The following is a 24,773-nucleotide window of genomic DNA, read 5'->3' as shown; positions in this document are numbered from 1 at the left end:
AATGTCATGCCTTGAGCCTCGAACTTGCTCGAACTCAAGGTGTGACCGCTAAAATCAAACAAAACTAAATTCAAACTTAACATCGTCAATAAAAGTTGATCAAAATACCATAAATATTTAACATCTTTAATAAAATCCACATGATTCAGTATATGCTAAAACCCATGATATATGTATTGCAGATCCATTGACAACGTTAAACCTCACTTATCATATATGATATTATACCTTCAAAGGCAAAAACTGCACTGACATCAGTTCAATGATATTTAGATCTGAATGGAAACTATGGAAGTATGGAATCCATTTCTTGGAGTAAATCCACTAGGGCTTTTACTAGTCACTTTGAAATTATATCATAAAAGAAGGTGAGCTACAAAGCTTAGTAAGTAAACTCTTACCGTGATCAAAAAACTGAAAGGTTCATAGGAAGAAATGGTTATGAAGTCCCAAAAGCAAAATTTTCAATAAAATAGGATTTCATGAAAGATTCAAACTCGGGTTTAGAGAAGAGTCCAAATAATATACACAAGATTCACAAGTCAAGAACTTTTTAAAAATCAATGACCGAAACACAATTTATATTTCAAAAACTCTTGTATTTCATATAGTTTCATATTTTCCTACATAATTTCACTTATACATCGAGGCTACATAAAATCCTCAATATACACAAGGCCATATAAAATGTAAGAACTTAGGACTTCACCCAAAAAGATAACCAAAATTTATTATTTGGGTTTCTTGGCCTTGTATAAGTACCCAAAATCTCCCCATTGCTCAACCAATGTGGGACTAAACACCCTTGCCCAGGTTTGCACATACAATTTGAAACTAAACACGCTTTCATGGGTCCTCACATATTCCTGTTGTTTAAGCTCTGAGCCACTGACATTCTCGCTAGGCTAAGGATACAAATCCAATAAAATCCAATTACAAACACCATGCTTGGCTTGTGGTCAACCTCAATCAGGCTCATGCTACAGTATCCCCTAGTTTAGATGGAACTATGTCCAGGTCGGCTTTGATACCATTTGTAATGACTAGGACCTCATCCAAACAGGCTATTCAGAAAGTACTAATGTAGGACTCAATACATGCCTACATGGATCCTCATATCAGAATACTCATCAAATAAAAGTTTTGGACCTAGTAGTGGTCAAGTAAATTAATTTGTGTTCTTAGATTTTTCTAGGTCTTCCACAATGACCATGAATTAGTTTCACATTTGTAGCTGCGTCAGAGTTTTTTTGCTGGTTCATCTTGAAGCATCTTAGCATTGTTAGAAGATTTATGATAAGTTCGTAACTATTCTTGCATAAATTAATCTCTTTTCCCAAGAAATACTTTGATTCTCTATTTTTTGTGAAAATTGTTTCTAGAAAAAATTCTTTTTCTTTTCTATGCCTTCATAATTACTTCTTCTTATCACTATGTCATCAACATATTAGGTTTGAATATTTTTTTAGATAGAGCTTGATTGACTTGTTATGTTTTGAGCTTGTGATACACTTAATGTGAGACCCATCATGCAATTAGAAGTATGTCTATGTAAGATCAGAATATTAATGCTTCTGTCAATTTCCCAAGTATTGTGTAGCAATATGATAGGTATGCCCTGGAGTCAAATCCCTGACTTTATAAGTTGCACTGTTGGGTTTAACAATGTTTGGTATAATGAAATCTATAAGATTTTAAGATCTGAGAAATACCTGAACTTTTAAAAGTTGATCCAGTGCCAAAATTTGGAAATTGATCAAAGTTGGGAAATTAACTTTTTATTCTTGGAAAATATGAATTTTTAAGTATTATTATTGAATTCCACTGACAGGTACTTTTTTGCATGTAATATCTTAAGTAAATGGAAATACAAATGAAAAATTGGTAGAAGAGTTAGAACCAACCTAACCCTAGCAACAGTCCTCCTTAATTGATCTAGGAACCGACCTATCTAGGAACCAACCTAACCCACACATTGGAACCACATTTCTCCATTTATGAATAGGGTGCAATGAGGGAAGATAGGGAGAGGAAAGGGAAAATGTACTAGGCCCTTAGAAAGGATGAGGAGGAGAAGAAGAAGAGGAAGCGAAGCTTTGAGCTTGTAATACACTAAATGTAAGACCCATCATGCAATTAGAAGTATGTCTATGTAAGATCAGAATACTAATGCTTCTGTCAATTTCCCAAGTATTGGGTAACAATATGATAGATATGCCCTGGAGTCAAATCCCTGACTTTATAAGTTGCACTTTTGGGTTTAACAATGTTTGGTATAATGAAATCTATAAGATTTTAAGATCTGAGAAATACCTGAACTTTTAAAAGTTGATCCAGTGCCAAAATTTGGAATTTGATCAAGGTTGGGAAATTAACTTTTTATTCTTGGAAAATATGAATTTTTAGGTATTATTATTGAATTCCACTGACAGGTTTTTTTTTGCATGTAATATCTTAAGTAAATGGAAATACAAATGAAAAATTGGAAGAAGAGTTTGAACTTTGAACCAACCTAACCCTAGCAACAGTCCTCCTTAATTGATCTAGGAACCAACCTAACCCACACATTGGACCCAACTTTCTCCATTTATGAATAGGGTGCAATGAGGGCAGATAGGGAGAGGAAAGGGAAAATGTACTAGGCCCTTAGAAAGGATGAGGAGGAAGAGGAGAAGAAGAAGAGGAAGGGAAGCTTTGAGTCAGGTTTTCTGGATTTAGTTGGTTTCAATTGGTAAATAGCTTCTTTCTGTTTCATGAATTAAAGTTTAATGCTTTTCACTGTTGTAACTTGTAATCAATTTCAAGCCTGTGCTTTTTATTCCTTTGTAAGAGACACTTCCATGTTTCTGAATTTAAGCTTGCTTTTTTCTTTTTGAGCTTGGAACTCCCTTTCAAGTTTGGATATTGTTTTCGACAATTCGACTTCTTGTCAATTTCAAAATTTAAGATTTTCTTTATGTGATCTTTTCAACTTTTAAATTCAATTCAGAGTCTATTTCAAGCCTAGAAATTGCTTGGGATCGTAGAACCTAACTACCTGAAGTTCTTTGGAAACCCTAAAGTAGTATTATTCTGCATCTGAATTTGATCTGAATTAGTTCCTCAAAACATTTCATACCCTGATACTAGTCAGCTGTCAAAAGTTAGCGTCTGCTTGAAGTTTGGACTTTATGATTGTCTTGGTTTCTAAATTTGAACCATTTAAAAGTCTTAACTTGTTATGTCATCCTATGCTATCATGGAATCATGTTCTAGTTGCTATATGAAAGTATGAAATTGTATGAATCTTCTAATTTATATTTTTTTAAAGCTGATTTCACATTTACTTATTTTATTGAAGCTTTCTAGCAAATTTTCCATTCGATATTTGTGACAATACTTTCAAATAGAAAAGAAATGTTATTATTGAAAAAAATGAGCCTACCCTTAGATAGGTGCATATGAGTGGCCTCACTCAAAATTCGATGAAGAACCCTTATCTTGGTGGTATTGATGGCCTCTGCTACATTATGTTGACCCCTCAGTAGGTGGTATATAAGTAGACTTAGTTGAATTATCAATGAGAAATCTCTAGCTAAGAGGTTTATGTGTACCCTTGCTCAAGTTGCATGAGTGGACCTTGCAGATAATAAGTGGCCTGGTTTGCATTGGCAAAGAGCATGATAAGTGGCTTCATTCAAATTATAAACGAGGACATTAATGGTCTCACTTTCATTCACAATGAGGATATGAGTGGCCTCGAGGGGCTAACTTAATCTAAAAGATGTGAATTTACTTAAAACTTCTGAATTTAATGTAAAATGCTTTTTGTTTGTTTTAACACAAAATTCTTAATGTTTGTGAACAGCAGATTCTAGTACTTGGTTCACCGATCTCCAGCATCATTTGATTATCAAAAAACGAATATGAGATACCCTTTTGCAAAATGCATTAGAGCCCAAGTTTTTGTTTGTAAATTACGTCGGTGATGATCTTTATTTAGTGAACAATTGCCAAAATCATGTGATTTCGCAAAAATCAGGATAAGTATAACCAAATAGTATTCACATTCAAGTGTTCAACAAATGGATCAACTCAAGGAGGGGACGGTTGCCAACAATGAACACAAGTAGTGGAAGTAGTATTTAGGGACAATAGCTGAAATATATACAATCTACAAATAGGCAGTAGAAAACACTATAGTGGTGAACATACCATAACAAGTTCATAGGAAATAAAGACTACAACTATATATATAAATATATGTATAGTCTAACATCCTTTCAGATTATAGTTAGCAAACCCAAGTATTGATCTCACATGTGTTTGTCATCAAACATTGAGTTCCAGGTTGGAACTAAAGGTCATCCCTTGCACCGTGCTTGAGTTAAAGACCATTCGGCCCACTATTTCAAAAACCTACTGATTCGATTTGTATCATTTTTACATGCCACACATCGTAAAACGATAGCTAGGGGTTTCTATTCAATCAAATATCACCTAAACCATGTCCAAACCATTTGAATTGGCTGCAAATCAAGTGGTTTGGGGTGGTGGGGGTTGAGGTTGGTTCGCCATGTACCAAGGCCAAATGAATGCCCAAACCAAGTATCACTTAGTACAGCTAGGAGTTGTTCTTAATATGCAAAAAGGCTTGTTTTGTATCGTTTGAAAGTAAAAACAAGCAAAAGGAGATCCTAAATGGATTCTGTTCCAATATTTGCAGGATTCAATCTTAAATTTTTGAATTTTTGGTCTAGAACAATTTTATATTTGTTTGAACACCATTCCAAGGAAGGTAAAGAAATAACAAATCAAGTTGCAAAACAGAAAAATTTGAGGATTCTAGCCTAGACTTCTTTAGAAACCAACCTTTTATTCGATGCCAAAACTCAATGCAATAGAGGGACCATGCTAATCTCATGTTTCTTGCTAATTGTTTGTACAAAATAGGCGAGAAATAAAATGTTTATTAGATCTCTACATAATTTTGTATTGCATGAAGTGTCCACTTAAAAATCTTCGTTGCTGAATTCTCATATATCAATTCTTAATTTAAAGGATGGTACTTTGGTTTATGCATTACTTCCAAGTAAAACATATAATAGAAAAATGGACAGGGAAAAAAATAAAGTTGAGCTCCCATCATTCGATGTGATTAGAGAAAGGTCGGCAGTATTGTCTCGAACTGTCTGGTTTGGGCCGTACCGAGTTGTACTAGAGGTGGACCAGGACGGTTCCGGCCTTCGCATCAAAAAGCTAGCAAGGGAGAGGAGAGGGAGAAGGAAAGAGAGGAAAAGAGAGGGAGGGAGGGAGAGGGGGAGGGAGGAAGGGAGGGAGAGAGAGGGAGACGGCGACAGAGTGCAAGAGACGCAGAGGGAGGGAGAGAGAGGGAGACGGCGACAGAGTGCAAGAGACGTAGAGGGAGGGAGAGAGAGAGCTTTTGAAGCCCTCTTTCCTTCGTGGTGTTGGAACAAGGGCTTCGGCCCCTTTATTTCAATTTTTTGAAATTTTGTAAGTGAAGTTGGCAATCATAGTGAAGTTGGCAACGTCTGCCAACTTCATTGTCGACTTTAATTAAAAATTTCAAAAAAAAAATAATAAGTAAAGTCCAGCAGTCGTGCCGGCTTCACTTAAATAATTCAAAAATGTACGTATATAAAGTGGCTGAAGCTTTGGAATCTTGTACCTATCCTGGGTTATAGATCTGGAAACTTTACCGAGCCCGGAAATATACCTTGTGTCTATAAACTTTGCTATAGCAATCCTGAGTCAATATACCTTTGTGCCTTATAATATTTGGAAACTTTATTGGGCCTGGAAATAGTATAGAGTTGCTTAACTTGCAGTGGTGTTGACATATTCTTATTCTCATGATGAGCGTAACAAAGACCAATTGGTGAGATATTAACTTGTTATTTTCTCCTAAACAATATTGCTAGTTTCTACACCTTATTAGTTGTGATTCATTTTGGTTAGAAATGAATGGTTAACTACTTTCCTAGATTAGATAAATTTTATTCATCAGTACTTGATTATATTTCTATTCCTAAATCTCAAGTTACCAATTTTATTATGTTGAGTTTGAAACTCAACTACTTTAAAATGTCACATACTCATTGCCTGGTTTGCATGGTTGTTTATATTTTTATTGCTTGACTGTTATGCATTTTTATGAGTTTATTTGACAGATCTATGACTTCGATCGTGATTACAAGGATATTGGTGTTGCTCAGTTTACAATTAAGTCATTTGTCCTAAGAAACTGCATGCCAAATGCCAAATCCGATGTGCTGTTATCAGCATGGAATGCACCTCCAGAATGGGGAAAGTAAGATTTGGATAACATTCTTGCTTATGTATAGCTAGTCTTTTCTAGTTTCACATAGTTTAAACTTTAAAGGATATACTCGCTTTTTTCTAACAAATATTTTGAAATTTGAACAATATTCTCTTGTAAGCACAATATGGATTTTGTCACCCCTTTATTTGAGATAACTAATCTATCATTTCTCTACTTGATGTCATGCTTTTACTTGTCTCAACTTGAAAAATAGATACTATAATCAGTCAATTAATTAATAATAATCCCACATCTCCTTGCATCAACTATAGAATAACTTACTGCTAATTTTCAAAAAGATGTGCCATGGTGTATGCTATTTGCAAACAATATAGTGTTAATTGATGAAACAAGGACTAGATTGAATTCTAAATATGACTTATGGAGGAAACCTTTAGAGGATCAGTGCGGGAAAATCAATAGAACAAAGACAGTGTATATGGAATGTAAATTTAGTGAAAGTAGAAATAATGATATGCTCCCAATTAAGTTGACGTACAAGAGTGATCGCTTTCATTATTATGAGCTATTATAGAAAATAATATGGAGGTAAATGAAGATATATGTATTAGAATTAGAGCTGCTTGAATGAAGTAGAGAGGGCAGCTAGATATTATGTGATATGCTCATACCTTAGTGACTTAAAGAAAAATTATATAGAACAGCAACAAGTACAATGTTATATGGCTGAGTGATGGGTAATAAAGAAACTACATGAAAATAGGAGCGGAGCAACATAGTCACTAGGGGGGTTATGGCCCTTCTTGATTTCAGAAAGGTATTATAAATTTTCCTCTATTTCTATATACATGCCTATCCCCCTCATTATTTATTTCTGTCATATATCCCCAACAAAAAATAATTGAATTTTGGGATGATTAAGGTGGGAGAGAGGGAGAGAGAGAAAGGATGGGTTTTATGAAATGATGGAAGGAAAGTGGAAATCTTGGAAGTTGAGAAAGTGCTGTTTAAGGAAGACGGAGAAACAAAAATGTATAGATAGTTGGGATGGGACCGGTACGGACCAGTCCGGGCCGCCACCAGTACGCCGACCGGTACCGGTACGGCGGACCTTGGTTGGGACTTGGGAGGATTAAATTTTCCAGAGAAAGAAGTCTTTTCTTACCTTCTTAAGTAGTGAATGATGCTAGGCTAATACTCTTCCTAATCATATCCCAAATAACTAATTAGGTATGCTATACCTACATTTTTTTGTATAGTATTTTGTTTAGCATTTTAGATTTCCTTTTCTATTGGCCCTTTTTTGTGTTCAAAAGTTTTTTTTTCTTAGATTTTCTTTCGACGTGTATTTTAGTGGGAATATTTTGGAAATCCCTATTGAATATTGATATATTTAATAAACTATTATAATTTTTATTAGTATTTTTTAACTTCATATGTCTTTCTGCCTTATATATCCTTTTCTATAATAGATAGGTTTAATCATAAATTAGTTCTATTTTGTATTATCTTTTGAAGATCTTGTTTGATTGAATGAAAATAGTCTTTGAAATCTCTTAAAATTAATAATTAAAATAAAAATTTTAGGTATATAATTGTAATTTGTTTTTGGGTGATATTGTTCCTTACAAAAAAACTAATTATACAACATTAACATATTATATTACTTTGTTTTTAATCAATTAATAACTTTTACAAGTAAATTCTTGTCATTTAAATAATGTATGTTGGAAATGAATATCTAGAAAGGACAGAAAAGCTAGGAAATCGTTAGAAATGAATATGTTAGAAAAGCTATTGGTGTTGCACAAATTAAAGATAAAGTTATGGAAAATTGTTTGAGATGGTGTGGACATGTAAAACGAATATCTGATAAGGCTTTACTAAGGAGAGATTCTTTAGTTTGTATGGAAGGTTGTACCAAAAGGAAAGAAATATCTAAGGCAACATGGAAGTTGTAAGAAAGGATATGGAGAAGCTTGGAATAACATTTGAGGTGACCTTAAATAGGAATACTTTGTGATTGAGGATCCAAGAGGCCAATCTTGAATAGTTAGGAAAAGGCTAGATCAAGGAATGTTGTACCAACCCAAACCGTCTGGATCGGGGAATATTGAACGACACCGAAAGTGGATTAGCACGGTTTCACCCCTCGGTTCGAAAAATCCGGTGAGGGAGAAGGAAGAGGTTGAAGGTGAGAGAGGAAGAGAAAGAGAAAGAGAAGGAGGGAGGAAGAGAGGTAGAGGGAGGGAGGGAGGGAGAGGCCGAGGAAGGGAGAGAGAGCTTGAAAGTCCTCATCTCCTCCACATGCGGCAGCCCACAGGGGTCATTCCTGTTTCGAAGCAAAACATTTGCTCCACCCCAAAATTCTTTTGGAATTTCTTATGTGAATTCGGCAAATGGTTTAAATTTTAAAATCACCAATTTCAAGTAGTTATTTAAATTTAAAACAGCCTTATACAATAGTAGCCTACAACCTTGCTAATGGTGTCTAAGAATAGTTACTAAACAGAAATAAGTAATTTGGATGAAACAAAGAAGAAGAACTAATTATTATGGATAAGATATTGAAGAGAAAAAGAAGCAACAATAAAAGAAGAGGAGAAAGAGAGAAAGAGAAAGGGTACATGGTTTGGAATTGTAGGCCATTTGCCTTGTCCCTTTGATTAGCTAAACTATTTGTAAGAGCATCAACCTTTGATAGTTGTTGAACCAGGTTTTTCATATCACAGTTTAAGAATCCTTTTGAATATGTGTTTAATGTCTGAAAGATTTGAATATTGTTAGTTCACAGACAATATGGATTGCCACTATTTTTTCCCCTTTTACTGCAATTGTTGATTTTACAACGATAGATTGCTTTTTAGTCTTCTATAGCTTGAAACACAAGCCTACAACCAACATAAGTATCATCTTTCATATCGTAGCTATCAATCAACAAGAGGCATGCCCAATAAGCAGATTGGAAGTCCCAATTCGGTGATGATTTCTTTTACAAGCCTCCATCATATGGAACACCTTTTTGTTTATCAAAGGAGGCAGCATCAAGAAGTTATGTGCTCCTTATGTGCTATGCTGAAACAAAAATTATTAGTGAAAGGACAAAACAATCAAAAAAAAAAAATTCTGTGGCTGTTGTGCTAACTCAATCTTGTTGTTGGGACTGACACGGCATAGGGCATGCTAGCTGACATGAGCAATTGCTAAAATCATTGCTTAGCAGACCAAAGAGGTTCTTATGGAGTAGTATCAACACATCATATAAATTATGGATCCTAACAAGGTTTGCCAAATTGGCATGCCATATTTGTTTACAATTTTTTATGCTTCAATGAATAGTAATCATTTTTTTTTTATTTTTTGAGTGACTTTAAGTGTAATTTGATGTTTCTTGATTTTTTTCGATGTTTCTATCATCTTGGTACTTTTTAAATAATGCTTCTTGATGTTCTGGAACGATTTTTTTGCATCACCGTGGCATTGCGCTGAAACAATACTATCTTAGGGAGGCAAAAATCTGGCAAGTTTGTGTCATTGAATTTGCTACCCCTAGGCTTTTGCATTAACATCAGGCTTAGGGTCGGCAGAATCGTCCCAAACCGGACAATTTCGGCCGTTCCGAGCCGTATCGGCGGCTCACCGGTATGGTTTTAGCAACGAAAATGAAAATCGTTGCAAGGGGCGGAGAAGAAAAGAGAGGAAAGAGAGAGCAAGCGGAAGAGGAGGGAGAGGGAGGAGGGAAGCTGGCGGACGTCGGTGGAGGGCTGGCGGAGGCCGGTGGACTTCACTTAAAAATTGCGATTTTTTTAACGGTCATACCCTTATTTTGTTCGAAACAGGAGAACTGACCGTGGTCTCACCTCATCTCCTGCCTAGGCGTCGGCCTCCGCCACCATCCGCCAGCCTCTTCTCTCTCTTTTCCCTCTCTTTTTTTTCTTTCCCATGGTTTGTGTCACCCTCTCTTCTGTCGGTATAGGCCCAGCATGGCATGGTGTGGGCCCGTACCAACTCATGCCGCAGAGAATCGATACGGTGCCTGGTACCGATTCCACTGACCTTGATCAGTTTAAATTCAAAATGTAAAGAAAAATACAACAATTCTGGCTTTGCATGCTAGAAGTAATATAAAATATCCTAAAATCAATTAGTGAGATACAAAATATAAAATGATATGATCAATTACATGTATTTAAAGTACAACATATATATTGACATCTAAAACTTCGTTGAATGCGATGTCTCTCGTGCATATTCGGATCATTAGCATAATCAGAAGGCACACCTCTAACAAGCAGCATGTAGTCCTGTACATTCATCCCATCAGGAATGCGCGCTAAGTTATAATCAGTCTCGGATCTTTCATTTTAGAGCTCTCTATCTGAGAGATATCCTCTGGCTGATAATACGGCTATGGAGGAGACCATCTGAATATGCTGGCAGCAAAATCCGACCTCTAAGGTGCTCCGGACTGCGTAGGGTAGTAGCCAATGGAAGATGATACCCCGGACGCATCGTATCCATATCCTTATGTGTCATATGCTGCTTGTGCCTGCAAATAATAGAATTCAGCATATGATTCGAAACCTGAAATATCTATAGACCCTATTGTACATACGAGGCCATATGCAGCTGCATCATGTCCTCCTGAACAACCTCGAGGTGCCTGTCTTTTATATACAATTGTATCCTCGCAGCTTTACTAGCTCGTGCACCATGGTCTTCATTCTATGTGGCATGTATAAATTGGGACCACTGGTGAATCAAAGATTATCTTATATTTGTTTCATAAATTGTGGTCTCATGTCTTCCACTTCTTTTCTAGCCACCAGATTCATGATTACCAGAACTGTCATCGCTGCTCTTCCTGGTTTCAAATCTAAGTGAACTAACTCCACTCTCTTCATCGGGGCTACAACTATCTTTCCTTTTTCTTTCAACTGCGTTGAGCAACTGCTTGCTTTTCCTTCATGCCCTTCTATGCCTAGTTATGCTGGGAGGATGGATGTTGCCCCCTAACTAAGTCGATCGGGTAGCGTAATGGCTTCGTCTAAGTAACTCTCGATCATATCTCTAGGCGGATGTTTTGGATAAGGAGTCATGTGATGATAGGCTCCCCAGTAACCTCTGTAGCTATAGCTGATTAACTGGAAAATTGTGTGGAATGTTGCGACTGCCCATTGTCCTGCATCTACCCTAGCCTCGGCTATAAAACGGGCTAGTCGTGGAGGCAATCTTGGCTCATCAAGCTCTGACTCTTGCTTCTAGTCCATAAGCCATTCAATCATAGGATTATTCTCATCCTCAACGAAAATATTGTGGATTGGATCCATGTACTTTAGCTCTACTTTCTTTTGAATGCGTGTCATCCTCAACCTCAGATTGTAATAAATATATACAAGATCATTAAGGCGCCTCGATGTCAAACGGTTCCTCTGTTTGGTGTGGATGAGGGTGAAGGTGGATCAGTTGCGCTTACAGTCACTCGAGGAGACAGTCTGGGAGAGAATCAGATGGCTAGCCGCTTAAGATTTCTTGCCGACGAACCAAAATGAATCCACCGATCAACTATAAAAATATTGAAGAAAATTACATATAAGATCAAGGTCCGCCGTACCGGTACCGGTCGGCGTACCGGTGGCCGGCCGGTACGCGGTGGTTTCAAAAACCACAGCACCTCGCGCTGTGGTTCTAAAAAAAAAAACGTACCGGTGCGAACCGGCCGGTACGGGCTCGGTACCGGCCGGTACGGGCTTCGAACCGGCCGGTACGCATCCGTACCGGCCGGTTCGGCTAAAAAGTCGGAAAATACCGGTTTTTTAGTGGTTCCGGTACCGGTCTAGGACCGGACCGGTACGGCATTCCATGTATAAGATAGTATCATATTAGTAATCATCTGATGTCAGATAATAGTTATAGCTGATATATTATATACCTAGATTGATACTTTGTTTTTTTTACAGTTGCTGTCGAGACACCAAAGTTGTTAGTGCCCTCCTTAAACATTTTCGTCTATGAAAAATATACATGTTATAATATGTTAATGATTGAATGCATGAGTTAATTTACACATGCCACTTAAGTTAACTTACCTCTTGTAGACATAGGGCTGTGACTTCTAGATTAGGCTCTATCTTGTAGATCACATTACGCAGGGGGGCTAGAAGTTTCTAGAATATATCAATCTTAGGTAGTAAGCTACAGATAGAGTTCATAATTGTTTTAATAAAATTGTACAAAATAAGAGCAGTTAAATTTTCAATGTTCTTGCTTATTTGCTAGATGCAAGTTCCTATCTATTTAGTAGTCTCATTGCTGCTCAATGGTGTTGTACTTTTGAACATGCTTCGGATCTACCACCCGATCCGATTTTTTACCCTCTCCATCATATGATATAGAAAGCCCATGTGGGGGTACCTCTCATTATCCATGGTCTGCAATACTTCGTATAATGGGTTGATAGCTTTTGAACCGCAGAATCGGTGCGAACTATGAACCAGTTCAAATCGGTTTGGCCTCCCCCCTCTTTCAATATCTCTAAAAGCTTGATTATGCTCTGTTGAACCGAGGTTAATCTGGACCGCTTGGTTCACCTCGTACTGAACCGATACTGTATCGAACAGGTAGCTGACCAGTACGGGTCCTGGAATCGGTTTGGCTAACCTTGCAAAGAACACTTTCCTTAATGTAGGAACTGACAGCTAAGTATTTTTATCATGGAGACCTTTTACTTCTTATATGCCTTGTAGTATGACTTATGGAATTTTTCTTATACCAAGGACTTAAATATGAAGTCATCCCATGTAGAGTTAATAAACCAAGGAAAACTGCACAGAGTCAAATATTGGAGGAGATTTACATGAGTAATTACTTTTTCTTCATGATATTAGGACATAATCTTAGGATCAAAAATCTTCGTAGCTGATTACTAAGGAGGTCAGAAATCAATTTGAACTTGCCATGTACATCTAGTATATATCGTAAGAAGCATATTTGTCCACTTATCAGAAGCACATATTGGATTTTTTTCCAGGAATCATTGACTTGTCTAGGATGGTTTTAGGAATGAGTCAAAAACATTATAAACAAACTCAAGAATGATATTGAAAGAATTTATTCACCTTGAGAGAAATAAATTTCTACTAAGTTTAAAATGAAAATCTTATGTAAGCCATTTCATAAGCAAGAACACCCAATACTTTACCTTTTGCTTATGATAATAGCAAATGATTGCATTTAAATGTGTTGTCTAAATTGTTTAACCAAGTTTATGAGTTTGAATGGCAATTGAAGGAAAAAGATATATAAGGTAGGAAGCATGACACTAAAGGAGAAGAAACAATACGTGATAATATTTGATGTATGTTATAACATTCTACAAGAGTGACATCGTGCTAGATGCATCGTGGAGCACTCATCTAAGCATCAAAGTCATGGTAACTAGACTAAGTGATAATGCTTATGTTATACAATTACGTTGTATTCAAATATAGAAACAACATTTGCTGTCTCACTTACTGCAAATTACTATTAGAATGCATTATCCTTGAGTTGCCCAGTTGCATTTCATTCTATACATTCCTTGTTCTTAAAAATACAAATTGGTTTAGCTATCAAAGAAAATAGAGAGTGAAGAAAAAAAGGCATGAAATTTTAATATACTTAGTTTAAAAGAAACAAATAAAAAGGATGAAGACTTGAAGAGGATGACTAATTAATTCAATTGGGTTCAACTGGGTGTGGATTGACTCAACCATGTGCAGAAATTGCTGATGGATTATAACGCAATAGGAATTGGGCCTTGGACTCGCTATGGGATTGGGTTAGGACGTGAAGGACTTGTGGGTGGCTAGGGATTAGGTGTTCTAATGGGTTTAGGACTCTAGGTGGACGTGAGCAAAGGATAAGAATTGTTTGTTGGCGTGAGATAGGATTGTATCTTTTTTTCCCCTTTTCTTTGGCGGATGGGAATGAGGAGTCCTGATGCAGGAGTGCGAGCCCAAGTCATAATAGATGTACGTCGAGTTTGGATCCTTGCTTGGGAGTGCCCGAAAACACATTGGGTTCATAATTTCCAGCATTTAATTATATTGGATTGAGTCTATATTATTTTGGTCAATTAGGCCACATTGAGTCCTTTTATTTTGGGTTTATTTGAGTTCTTATTTTGGGTTTGCAATTTGCTGATTTATATTTATGATTGAATCCTAAAATGAGTTGTAAGTTTGCTGAATTGAGTCTTCAATTGAGTCCTTATAATTGAATGCCAAGTGGCATCAAAAGAGTCCATGTTATGTAAGGATTGGGTCAAGTCACATTGAGTTTAGTTGTCCCAACACCTAAATTTAATTGAGTCCAAGGCATTGAAGGGTCTTGATTTAATTTAGGAGTTGTGTGATTGAGTCCTTGTATGAGAGGATTGAGTCCATGTGATTAAGATTGAGTCCATGTGTTTAAGATTGAGTCCTTATAATTGAGTGTCATGTGGCAATCCTTGGCTAAAGATTAGGAGGCTTAAGAGTCCATGAAGAGAAGGACTTCTCCACGTGAAGGAAGGAAAGAAATCAGAGGCGTGAAGAATTTTTGAAGAGGAGTCTTGGCACAAGAAGGACTCTTCATATGATGATCAACTCTTGCTGATTTTTAGGGATCCTAATATTTTGATGTGGTGCCCCCTTTGAGAAGGATTTCCAACATGAAAGAATTCAGCATGAAGGCCTTTGCATCACGTGAAGAAAAGGGATATCATCTGATTGTGGAGTCTAGGGTCTAGTCTCTTGGGCGTGAGGCATTTGGTTTAGTCGTGTGAGTGACATTGAGTCCAAGTTGCGGTGAGATTAAGTCCTTGTAAAAAGTAAAATTAGTTCACAATTGATTAGAGTCTTCAATGCCTAATTAGGTTGATTCCAAGCGTTGATTGGGTCTTTGGTTATGTGGGATTGCTCCACGTGTCCCATGGGATGGAGTCCTAATGACACTAGGATTAACTCCATGCAGCAAGGGAGAAGTCCTAAATAAAGTAGGGCTTGTGTACGGTTGGAGTTTTCTCTCCCAAAACTCCAATCTGCACACCAAAAAGGGGTGACACTTGTCCAACTTTTAGTTGGCAAGTGGTTTAGGATGTTTATCTTTAGATTTGAATTTTAAAAAATGTCCTTATCTGATTTTGAGTCCAAGTAAATCTGCTTGTAACTTTCAACCTTTCTCTTTATAAGAGGAGGTTTTGATGAATGAAATCATATCAGATTTAGTTGAAAAAAATTTTCAGAGATTTGTGAGAGAAAGACCACGAAAAAGAGAGGCTCCTTTCCTTGGTGAGACGCCAAAAAAAAAAGGGCGAAATTAGGGGAGTGAGACGTTCTCCTATTCCACCTAGAATTGGGATGTTGAAGGGGTGTGACTCCTCGTCAATATTCCATAGTTATCCCATTTATTCGCTGCCACCTAGCCATATTCCCTTGAGTTCTAACCCAATTAGGGCTCATCCTAATTAGCCACATCATCCACATATTTTTAGGTCCCCCGCATTAGACTCAAAATCCCAAAAAAGATTCAGCCGCCACCATCAATTAGCACCAATACACTTAGCCAGTTTTTCATCCATTGAACCCAATCAAATTAATTAGCCATCTCTTTCATCATCTCCTCCCTTCTATCCACGTGAAGCCCTATCCCCCATTACCATTGCCAAAGAAAAAAAAAAGAAAAAAAAAAGAGAGGAAGTTTCAGTCATCATTGTAAAAAAATTTCGCAACCTACTCCAACTGCGTCAATTGGTATCAGAGCAAAGGATTTTTCACCAACCAGAGCAAATCCTTTGTTCTCCATGAATATGTGGACCAACCATGTTTACAACGTTGATTGGAGATTTCAATATCACCATGCTTACAACACTGATTGGCGATCTCAACATCATCATGCTTACAACACCGATTGGCGGTCCCAACAGTGAGAAGAAGAAGAGATGGATCATACGAGGGCACGACTACGACTTCGTCACCAACAAGATAAGAAGCTGGATGAAGTTCTCCATCGAATGGATCTTATATGGCAGAAGGAGGAGGCGTACCAACTTGCACTTCGTATAGAGTTACAGCAGCGACAATGACGCCCTGCACAAACACCAATCGTGCGACGGCCTCCAGAATGCAGCAGCCGAGGAGTTCCTTTTCGTCGACGTAACGCTCCTGTTTTCAGATCTGAAGCCTCTTTTAATCGATGTGCTTATCAAGAAAGAGCTGCTCCATGGGCCAATAAAAGGGGCAAAGGACCCATGCCCCAATCCATACCGCAAGGAAGGAACCAAGGTATGCGGTACCGACTGTACCGACGTACCGGTGGGCATCGGTACCGGTACGGTACCGAACCAAACCGAGCCGAACCGGTACTGTACCGATGGGGTTAAAAGCCAAAAAAAATTGGAGCCGGTACGGACTGGTCGGTTCGGGCCGGTACCGATTCGGGACGGGCTGGTACCGAGTCGGTATGGGTCGGTACCGGTCGGTACGGGCCGGTACGCGTCGGTACCGGTCGGTACGGGCCGGTACGGTTCGGTACCGAAATTTGTAGCTGTACCATACCGGTAGGGTCCGGTACCGGTATGTACCGGCCGGTACCGACCGGTACGGCAGACCATGGAAGGAACCCTACGGATTGCTACAAGTGCGGCGGTCGAGGCCATTCCATCGTTGTTTGCCCCACCAAAAACCAATGTTCACATTGGTATGTGAGGAGGACGAGATCATAGAGCCTTCTGATGTTCCTCCTCAGCCCACTGATGCCGAAAGAAGCGGAGTAAACGAAGGAACTGAGGCATGCGAAGAAGATCTTGACGCTGATTCAGAAAATTCAGCATAGATCAACCATGAATTCGGGACCATGTTTGCATCGATTGCCAAGAAAGAAGGTTCTGAAAATTCGGCAGCAGCAGGAACATAGCAAACTGAAAATTCTCCAGCAGTTCACATTGGTATGTGAGGAGGACGAGATCATAGAGCCTTCTGATGTTCCTCCTCAGCCCACTGATGCCGAAAGAAGCGGAGTAAACGAAGGAACTGAGGCATGCGAAGAAGATCTTGACGCTGATTCAGAAAATTCAGCATAGATCAACCATGAATTCGGGACCATGTTTGCATCGATTGCCAAGAAAGAAGGTTCTGAAAATTCGGCAGCAGCAGGAACATAGCAAACTGAAAATTCTCCAGCAGTAAAAATCAAGCAATCCGAAGTTTCTACAACAGAAAATTCAGATCAGCAGATGGGCACTGAAGAACCCATTGATGCAGCAAATTTAGATCTGCTAGTGGTCAAGGAAGAGTCAAGTTCAGCAGCGATCCGCGAAGAAGTCGGATCTGCGGGCGGGCTGCCCTGTGCGAGCGGAGGAATCGCACGCGGGCTGATTTCCAGCGCGGAGAATCGCGCCCGCGCACCAGGAAAGCGCGCCGCGTGCCGAAACGCGCGGGGGTAGAGCGTCCCGCGTGGGCCGTGCGCGGAAACATGCAGGGCGAACCGCGCGCGGGCGCGCGGCCCCGATTTCGGGCCACGCGCTCTCACACCATAGCACGTGCGCGCTGTGGTTTAAAAAAAAATGGTACTGGTGCGAACTGGCTGGTTCGCACCAGTACGGCCGGTATGAGACTGGTACGCAGTCGGAACGCATGCGTACTAATTGGTACTAGCCTGAAAACAACTGGAACCGGTATTCGGACAGCGGGAACCGGTATCTACGCTGTCCGGATACCGGTTTCAGGCTGGACCGTTCTGTACCGAGCCAAATCGGCTGGTACAGACCGGTTCGGCAAACCATGCTTGCAACCCATCATAGTTCGGCAAACCATGCTTGCAACCCATCATATGTATGATTACATGTCAGACTACTGTCATCCTTAATATATTGGGTCTTCCCTTCCACTTCTTAGGCCAAATAGTAATATATAGATCAACAATAGCATATAGGAAACTAGTTAGAGCACTGTGATAATCAGTAATAATTTTAGACCATTGGCATTGTTATTTAGAACCAAATATTTTGAAGATCGTAACATTTGCTTCCTCTTGTCATGTTACATTACCATAGTTCATGTTCCGAAGCTCTAAATATGGCATCATGTATGTTCTTGTTATGTTTATCTGCATTATCCTCTGTAATTAACATGAAATTGTTGATGAACATTGATGAATATTGATGTAATCTGGGCTGATCTGGTTCAGGTTATTAGAGGACTTCAGATAGTAAGATTTTCATCATAATTGCATCATTACTTAAGCCCAAAATGGGCCCAAATTGCACACTATGAGCGATTATGGTATATATGTGAGCAGATCACTAATTAGGGGCATTTTGGTCCATCCATTCTAATTAAGTGGCCGCCCCTCATTAATAAAATTGTGTTGCACATATTCCTGATTAAATTTAAGACCATGCGACACATCCTTCTCGCCACCCACCTCTTCTCTACTTCAGCTCCTCTCTTCTTATTTTGCTATCTTTTCTTTCAAAATTTCTTGAATTCTTCTCCTCTTATTTTCTTTCCCCTCCAGCACAGCATACCTAATTTCGGTATTTGGTGTTTGTGCCATATGACACTTTTCTTTTGGAGGGTTTATCAATATGAGCACAGTATGCATCAGGTCAAACCTGAAACATCTGCCAGCGGTGTATATCTGAACCAAGCGCATTTTAAATATTCCGTATTTTCCTTCTCACGGGAATGTGACATTATCTCTCAACTCCTTATATCACTTGCTTTTTCTTTTTAATTTTTATAGTTACATTTTATTTTCCAGATATTCTGATATTTCATCTTGCAATTAATTTCTTTTATCCAGAGCTCTATAAGTTATTTTCTTCCTCATATTTGGAATTTGACTGCAGAAGTGTTATGCTTCGCGTAAATGCCAAGCAAGGAAGTCCAAAGGATGGCAACTCAACTCTTGAACGGTTCCAGGTCAATTTAACTAAATTGTTTGCTTTTATTTTTCTGACTTATATTATTTTACAATTTTTTAAACATCCAAAGCTTAGTCTTTTTTTTTAAGAACAATTTTGCTCCATTTTGTGCATAAAATGCATGTCTATTTATTGATAAGGTAGCTGCTCCAGTCTTTTCTAATTAGTCTCTCACCAAGTAAATTGTGAGACCTATTGACATAGCATATTTTACGTGTTAAGGTTTTCTTAATTAGGTATGGCAATTATGCTAAAGGGTATTCGAGCTCTTGGGTGCCGACTTAGCACCAAATTTGCACCTGTGCCATGTGATAGTGTGGTGCCAATAGCATGTCGTGCCATACTATACCACTAAGGCACCAATACAGGGCTAGGTAATTGCGACGTAAAACCTTGTTCTCAAGAAACTTGAAAGATGAGGACATGATAAAATACCATTCTTGAAGAAACCTTAAAAGATCAGAATGTAATGAAATACTATTCCTCAAGGTCCATTTTTCACAATTGGTTCATGGATTGTGGTAACTGTTTTGATGAAAAATGAGTGCAATTGCAATTTTTCATAACATGATTGTGTATAAGTCATATTAAGATTAACATTCCAACATACATTTTAATTTCAATTATTTCTTGCATTTATGTATTTAATTTAAACAGAAATTACTGAGTCTAAAAAATGTAATTTAAACAGATACCCTGCTCTTCTTTTTTAACCATTAACTTCACCACAATTGCATATATTTCTTTTTTCATCCATTTTAGAATGTATTTCTGCAGAAATTCTTTGAACGGAAGGAATAGTTTTATCATCACGTTATAATCTCCTTTTATTATAGTAATCACAGTTTTAAATCCCAACATTCCTATTCCTGTGAGAAAAAGCTAACTAGGATGGGGGCAGGACTCTGAAATCCATCCACATCTAGAAAGAAAAAGAAAAAAGAAAGAAAGAAATGAGGGAAAGAAGAAGAAAAGGGAAAAATGAAAGGAAGGAAAAAAGAAGAAAAGGGAAAAGCAAAAGGAAAGAAAGAAGAAGAAAAAGAAAGAAAGGAAGAAGGGAAAAAAGAAGAAGAAAAAGGAAATAAAGAGAGGAAGGAAGAAGAAAAAGAAAGAAAGAAAGAAAGAAAGAAAGGAAAGAAGAAAGAAGTCAAGAGGAAAAAGAAACAAACAAAGAAATAAATAAATAAAAGAAAGAAGGATAGAGAGATAGAGGTTACCTGCAGGGACCCTCAACCGAGATGGCTGCTAGGTTGGGGCGGGAAACTTGGGTGTCGTGTTCCTCGGAGAAACTGAGATGGGATTTAAAGCCTTGATAGTAATGCAAGTCCGTTTACTTCTGGATTTCATTGATTATTAACTGGGAGTTTTGGTTTTTACTCATCTCGCTTATGAGGGCTTTATACTTAGTTGTTAAGATTTTCATGCTTAGACTGGTTTTCTCATAATGTCAGTGAGATTATTCTTCTACTGCCCTCCATGTATGGTTCAACTTGACATAAAATAATAGTTTAGAGAATCCCTGCTTAAATGATGATTGCACTGGTATACAATTATTGTAGGTTGAGATTTATCCATTGAAGATATATTTGACTGAAACAATGTATAGAATGATGTGGTCATACTTTTTCCCAGAAGAAGAGCAAGATTCACAAAAACGGCAGGTTAGTTGAAACCACCTCTCTGATGTTCTTTTCATGATATCTTCCTTGAATGCATAAGTCATAATTTCCTTTTCCCCTATCAAAAACATGAAGGAAGTTTGGAAAGTTTCAACTACAGCTGGCTCAAGACGGGTTAAAAAAGGTACATCTGGTCCTGAAGTGACAGCATCAGGCAGCAATTCCACAAAAGATGGCGAGTCTCCTGGAAGATCCTGTGCTATTACAGCAGCTTCAGTTACAGCTGGCACTTGTGGTCAAGGTGATTCTTCCCAAGTAAGTTGTACAATTGGGCAAACATGTCATAAGAAACATATACGTTCTTTTCAAAAATCTGACTATAGACTAAGAACAGATGCAATATTAAAGATGCAAACACACATGCATGCACATGCACACATATGCATGTGTGCATGCTAAGTAACATCAGATGCATGATACAAATAATGGATGGACTTCCATGCCATTTTACAAATGAAAGCAGTAACGCTGAAATTGAAAACAACTAGTCCTGACAATTTTACTCATCAAGTAACACCATCACCCTATAGATATTAGATAATTAAATTTGTCTGAATTAAATGTTTATGGTAGCATCTGTTTGTATTAAGTGGGGGAATCTGCATGCAGGCGTCGAAGTCACAAAATCAAAAGGAAAATACTATATTTGGTTCCAAGCCCGGGCTTCGACGCACATCTTCATTTGACAGAACATGGGAAGAAACTGTGGCAGAGTCCGTGGCTAATGAACTTGTCCTGCAAGTTCATTCTTCAAGCATTTCTTCCTCAAAAAGTGGTTCACTAAATGCCGCACCAGAATATTTAATTAGCGAGGAGACATCCAAAAATAAAGCAAAGGATTACAAGGCAGTAAAATCCTCACGCTCATCTCAGGAAGAAAAGAAGGCTGGCAAAACTCTTGATGAGAAAAGAGATAGGCCACGAAGGATGATTGTGTTTCATAGTATCAAAATAAGCCAGGTTTGTTTATTTTAGCTTGTAGTCAGGTACTCTAACTCAGTTGATTGTGTTATTAACCATTTTATTACACAATGGTCACATAGGTTGAATTGCTTCTTACTTACGAGGGGCCAAGGTTTGCTGTAAGTGACTTAAGGCTGCTTATGGATACATTCCATCGTGATGATTTTATTGGCACCTGGACGAGACTATTTTCACGTGTTAAAAAACATATCATATGGGGAGTTTTAAAGTCAGTAACAGGCATGCAGGTAAGTTATATGTGGCTGACCTGCTTTTTCGCATTACTGGCTCAAATGTGCATCTCAAAGCATTCTTAACTTTATCCACAGTGTGACTTAGATCAAATACTATGAAGTATTAGCTATTAGTGAAATCACTGATGCCATATCTCTTTAACCTTGCTTTTGGAGTAAGACTATCTTTACTGCCCAACTTCAATGCTTTCCTGAAAATAGTGTATTACTAATAGTTTGTGATGTTTTGTTCCAATCTAAGTCCAGCTCAACCTGCTGGGCAAGTGACTCTCCATTTTGCTTCGTAACTCTGAACATGTTAATAAACAAAACATTTTCCTAGACTATTTTATCAGGTGAGTTGCATTCGTGTGAATCAGCATGAATGATTACTTTAGTGACCAGCTGATTGCAAACAACGAGCATTTTTTTTTTAACATGTAATTATCATTCACCAGAACAAATTGATTCTCTTTTATACTATTTCTTTTGTAGGGTAAAAAGTTTAAAGATAAATCCCAGAGCCAAAGGGAGAGCCATGGAGGTGTTGTTCCTGAAGGCGATCTTGATCTCAGTGACAGCGATGGAGGTCAACCTGGAAGGCCTGATCAGTTGCCTACCTCATGGATCAAGCGTCCAAGTGATGGAGCTGGTGACGGATTTGTGACCTCCATTAGGGGATTGTTCAATTCTCAGCGCCGTAAGGCCAAAGTATTTGTTTTGAGGACTATGAGAGGTGAGGCAGACAATGAGTTCCAAGGCGACTGGAGTGAAAATGATGTTGAGTTCTCTCCATTTGCTAGACAATTGACTATCACGAAAGCCAAGAAGCTTATTCGGCGGCACACAAAGAAGTTCCGCTCTAGAGCTCAAAACACCTCAGGTGATCTTTATAAGTAAATATTTTTTTTGAAGCATTTATTTTATGATTATTCTATGATTACGAGGGTTGTTCTATGACTATGAAGATAGGGCTCTTTGGGTCTAGACCTCTCAACAAGAGAATATGATCTTTTGGTCCCAAAATCTTGTTCTCTAGGAGCATTACCCTTTTTCCTAAAGAATCATGTCAGGGATGGGATGGATCAACAAAAGCATTTACACTAAAAGTTTATATGGCTGATTTGGAGCTTTCCTATTACTTCTTTATGCCACTGACACTGTATAGGCTGCTAGAGAGAGGAGCGATGGGAGAGTTCCACATTCTCTCTCTCTCTCTTTGTATTTTTCTTTTTGCGAACATGTGTGTGCATGTGCTGTGTATTACCCTTTTTCCTAAAGAATCAGTCAGGGATGGGATGGATCAACAAAAACATTTACACTAAAAGTTTATATGGCTGATTTGGAGCTTTCCTATTACTTCTGTATGCCACTGACACTGTATAAGCTGCTAGAGAGAGAAGAGCGATGGGAGAGTTCCACATTCTCTCTCTCTCTCTCTCTGTATGTTTCTTTTTGCGAACATGTGTGTGCATGTGCTGTGTGAGAGAGAGAGCAAGAGAGAATTCTATTGTACCAATTCATTTTTCTTGTGTCTATCACATTGTAGCTAAAACAGTATCACATCCTTATTTACTGTCAAAAATGAGAATGTTATTATACAGAATCTTCATAGTCAATCCTTTTTTATTTTTCCTTTCTTTTTTTGTGGAACACATTGTTGTGAATCAACACAAATGGATCACTTATCTGCTTGCACTTAAAGCATATTCTGTTCATATGAATAAGCTTTTGCCTTCTCTTTTATATAGGTGTGTAATACAGTAACATAAGTGGCCATTATCTAACAGTCTCTTTTCCTTTAGAGTTGACACTGCAACAAGAGGAATCACATCCTTCATCTTCAAAGGGGACAACTCAATTTGCAAGTGACTCTTCTGGTGCATCATCTTATGAGGACCAAAATGAGTAGAGAATTCTAAATTGCAGACTTGTTTTCTCAATGCTAAACAACTTCGTTCTGTGAGTGAGAAGTCACTCTGAATTCATTAGTTTCTTACTAGCCAATACAGTGAAAATTTGTAGGCGAGTACCTGTTATATACTGGTGGCAACCGGTGGAGTTAGGAGTTTTTGAATAGAAATCGTCAATAATCATGCAGGCTTGAGCAATGTTATAGAAGAGGCCTGCAAGCAAGGACAGCAAATAGTGATGCGGCTTTTGTGGTGATGATTGCAACTAGTTATCCCAAGTTTACATGGAGTTTATTTTGTAACCCTTCGCATCGGGCCTATTTGCCTATATAATTATTTATTGTCTCATTTTTTGGAGGAATTCAAGGGTTCCAGTGTTCTATTATTGCCTTGTAATCTTTTGTATTAGCAATTAGTAGCAGGTGTCCAATTTATGTATTCTTCTCATATGGAACCTAACTATTTCACACATACTGGCTACCAAAAACAATAGCACAATGTACCGCTACTTGGGAAATGGATTTCCTTAGAATGTTCTCTCCATACTTTCATACTGCTATTGAGCAATTGATTATGCAACCTAGGTTTGGAAATTTACAATTACTAGTTTATCACATTAAACTATTTAAATTACATTGGTATCTTGATATGAAACTTCTTTAAAAGCTATTGAATGTCGGCCTCTTCACATGGTTTTTAATGGCATGGTCTTCGGTTGCAACACTTGGAAATATTACCTAAATGCAGAAAACTTAG

General features: G+C 38.0%; 1 protein-coding gene across 7 annotated transcripts in view; it reads left to right on the top strand.

Moving 5' to 3' along the window:
* Positions 1-24,560, top strand: part of LOC103722438 (protein SABRE-like) — an 88,299-nt gene extending 63,739 nt beyond the window's left edge. For 6 of the 7 annotated variants that reach the window (XM_017846506.5, XM_039132035.3, XM_088714338.2 and 3 more), the window contains 8 exons: positions 6,171-6,310; positions 19,155-19,227; positions 20,789-20,890; positions 20,984-21,163; positions 21,518-21,868; positions 21,952-22,119; positions 22,600-22,987; positions 23,910-24,560. In XM_017846506.5, coding sequence (XP_017701995.4) covers positions 6,171-6,310; positions 19,155-19,227; positions 20,789-20,890; positions 20,984-21,163; positions 21,518-21,868; positions 21,952-22,119; positions 22,600-22,987; positions 23,910-24,016 — 1,509 coding nt within the window. In that variant the 3' untranslated portion in view covers positions 24,017-24,560. The remainder of the gene's footprint in view (positions 1-6,170; positions 6,311-19,154; positions 19,228-20,788; positions 20,891-20,983; positions 21,164-21,517; positions 21,869-21,951; positions 22,120-22,599; positions 22,988-23,909) is intronic. The other variant, XR_015974701.2, reaches the window with a different exon arrangement.
* Positions 24,561-24,773: the final 213 nt, after the last annotated feature.

Source organism: Phoenix dactylifera, chromosome 18 (genome assembly GCF_051530095.1).
Source record: "Phoenix dactylifera cultivar Ajwa chromosome 18, Ajwa_hap1_PhDact_Kaust_v1.1, whole genome shotgun sequence".
Classification (NCBI taxonomy): Eukaryota; Viridiplantae; Streptophyta; class Magnoliopsida; order Arecales; family Arecaceae; genus Phoenix; species Phoenix dactylifera.
This window is presented reverse-complemented; position numbering and strand designations above follow the sequence as displayed.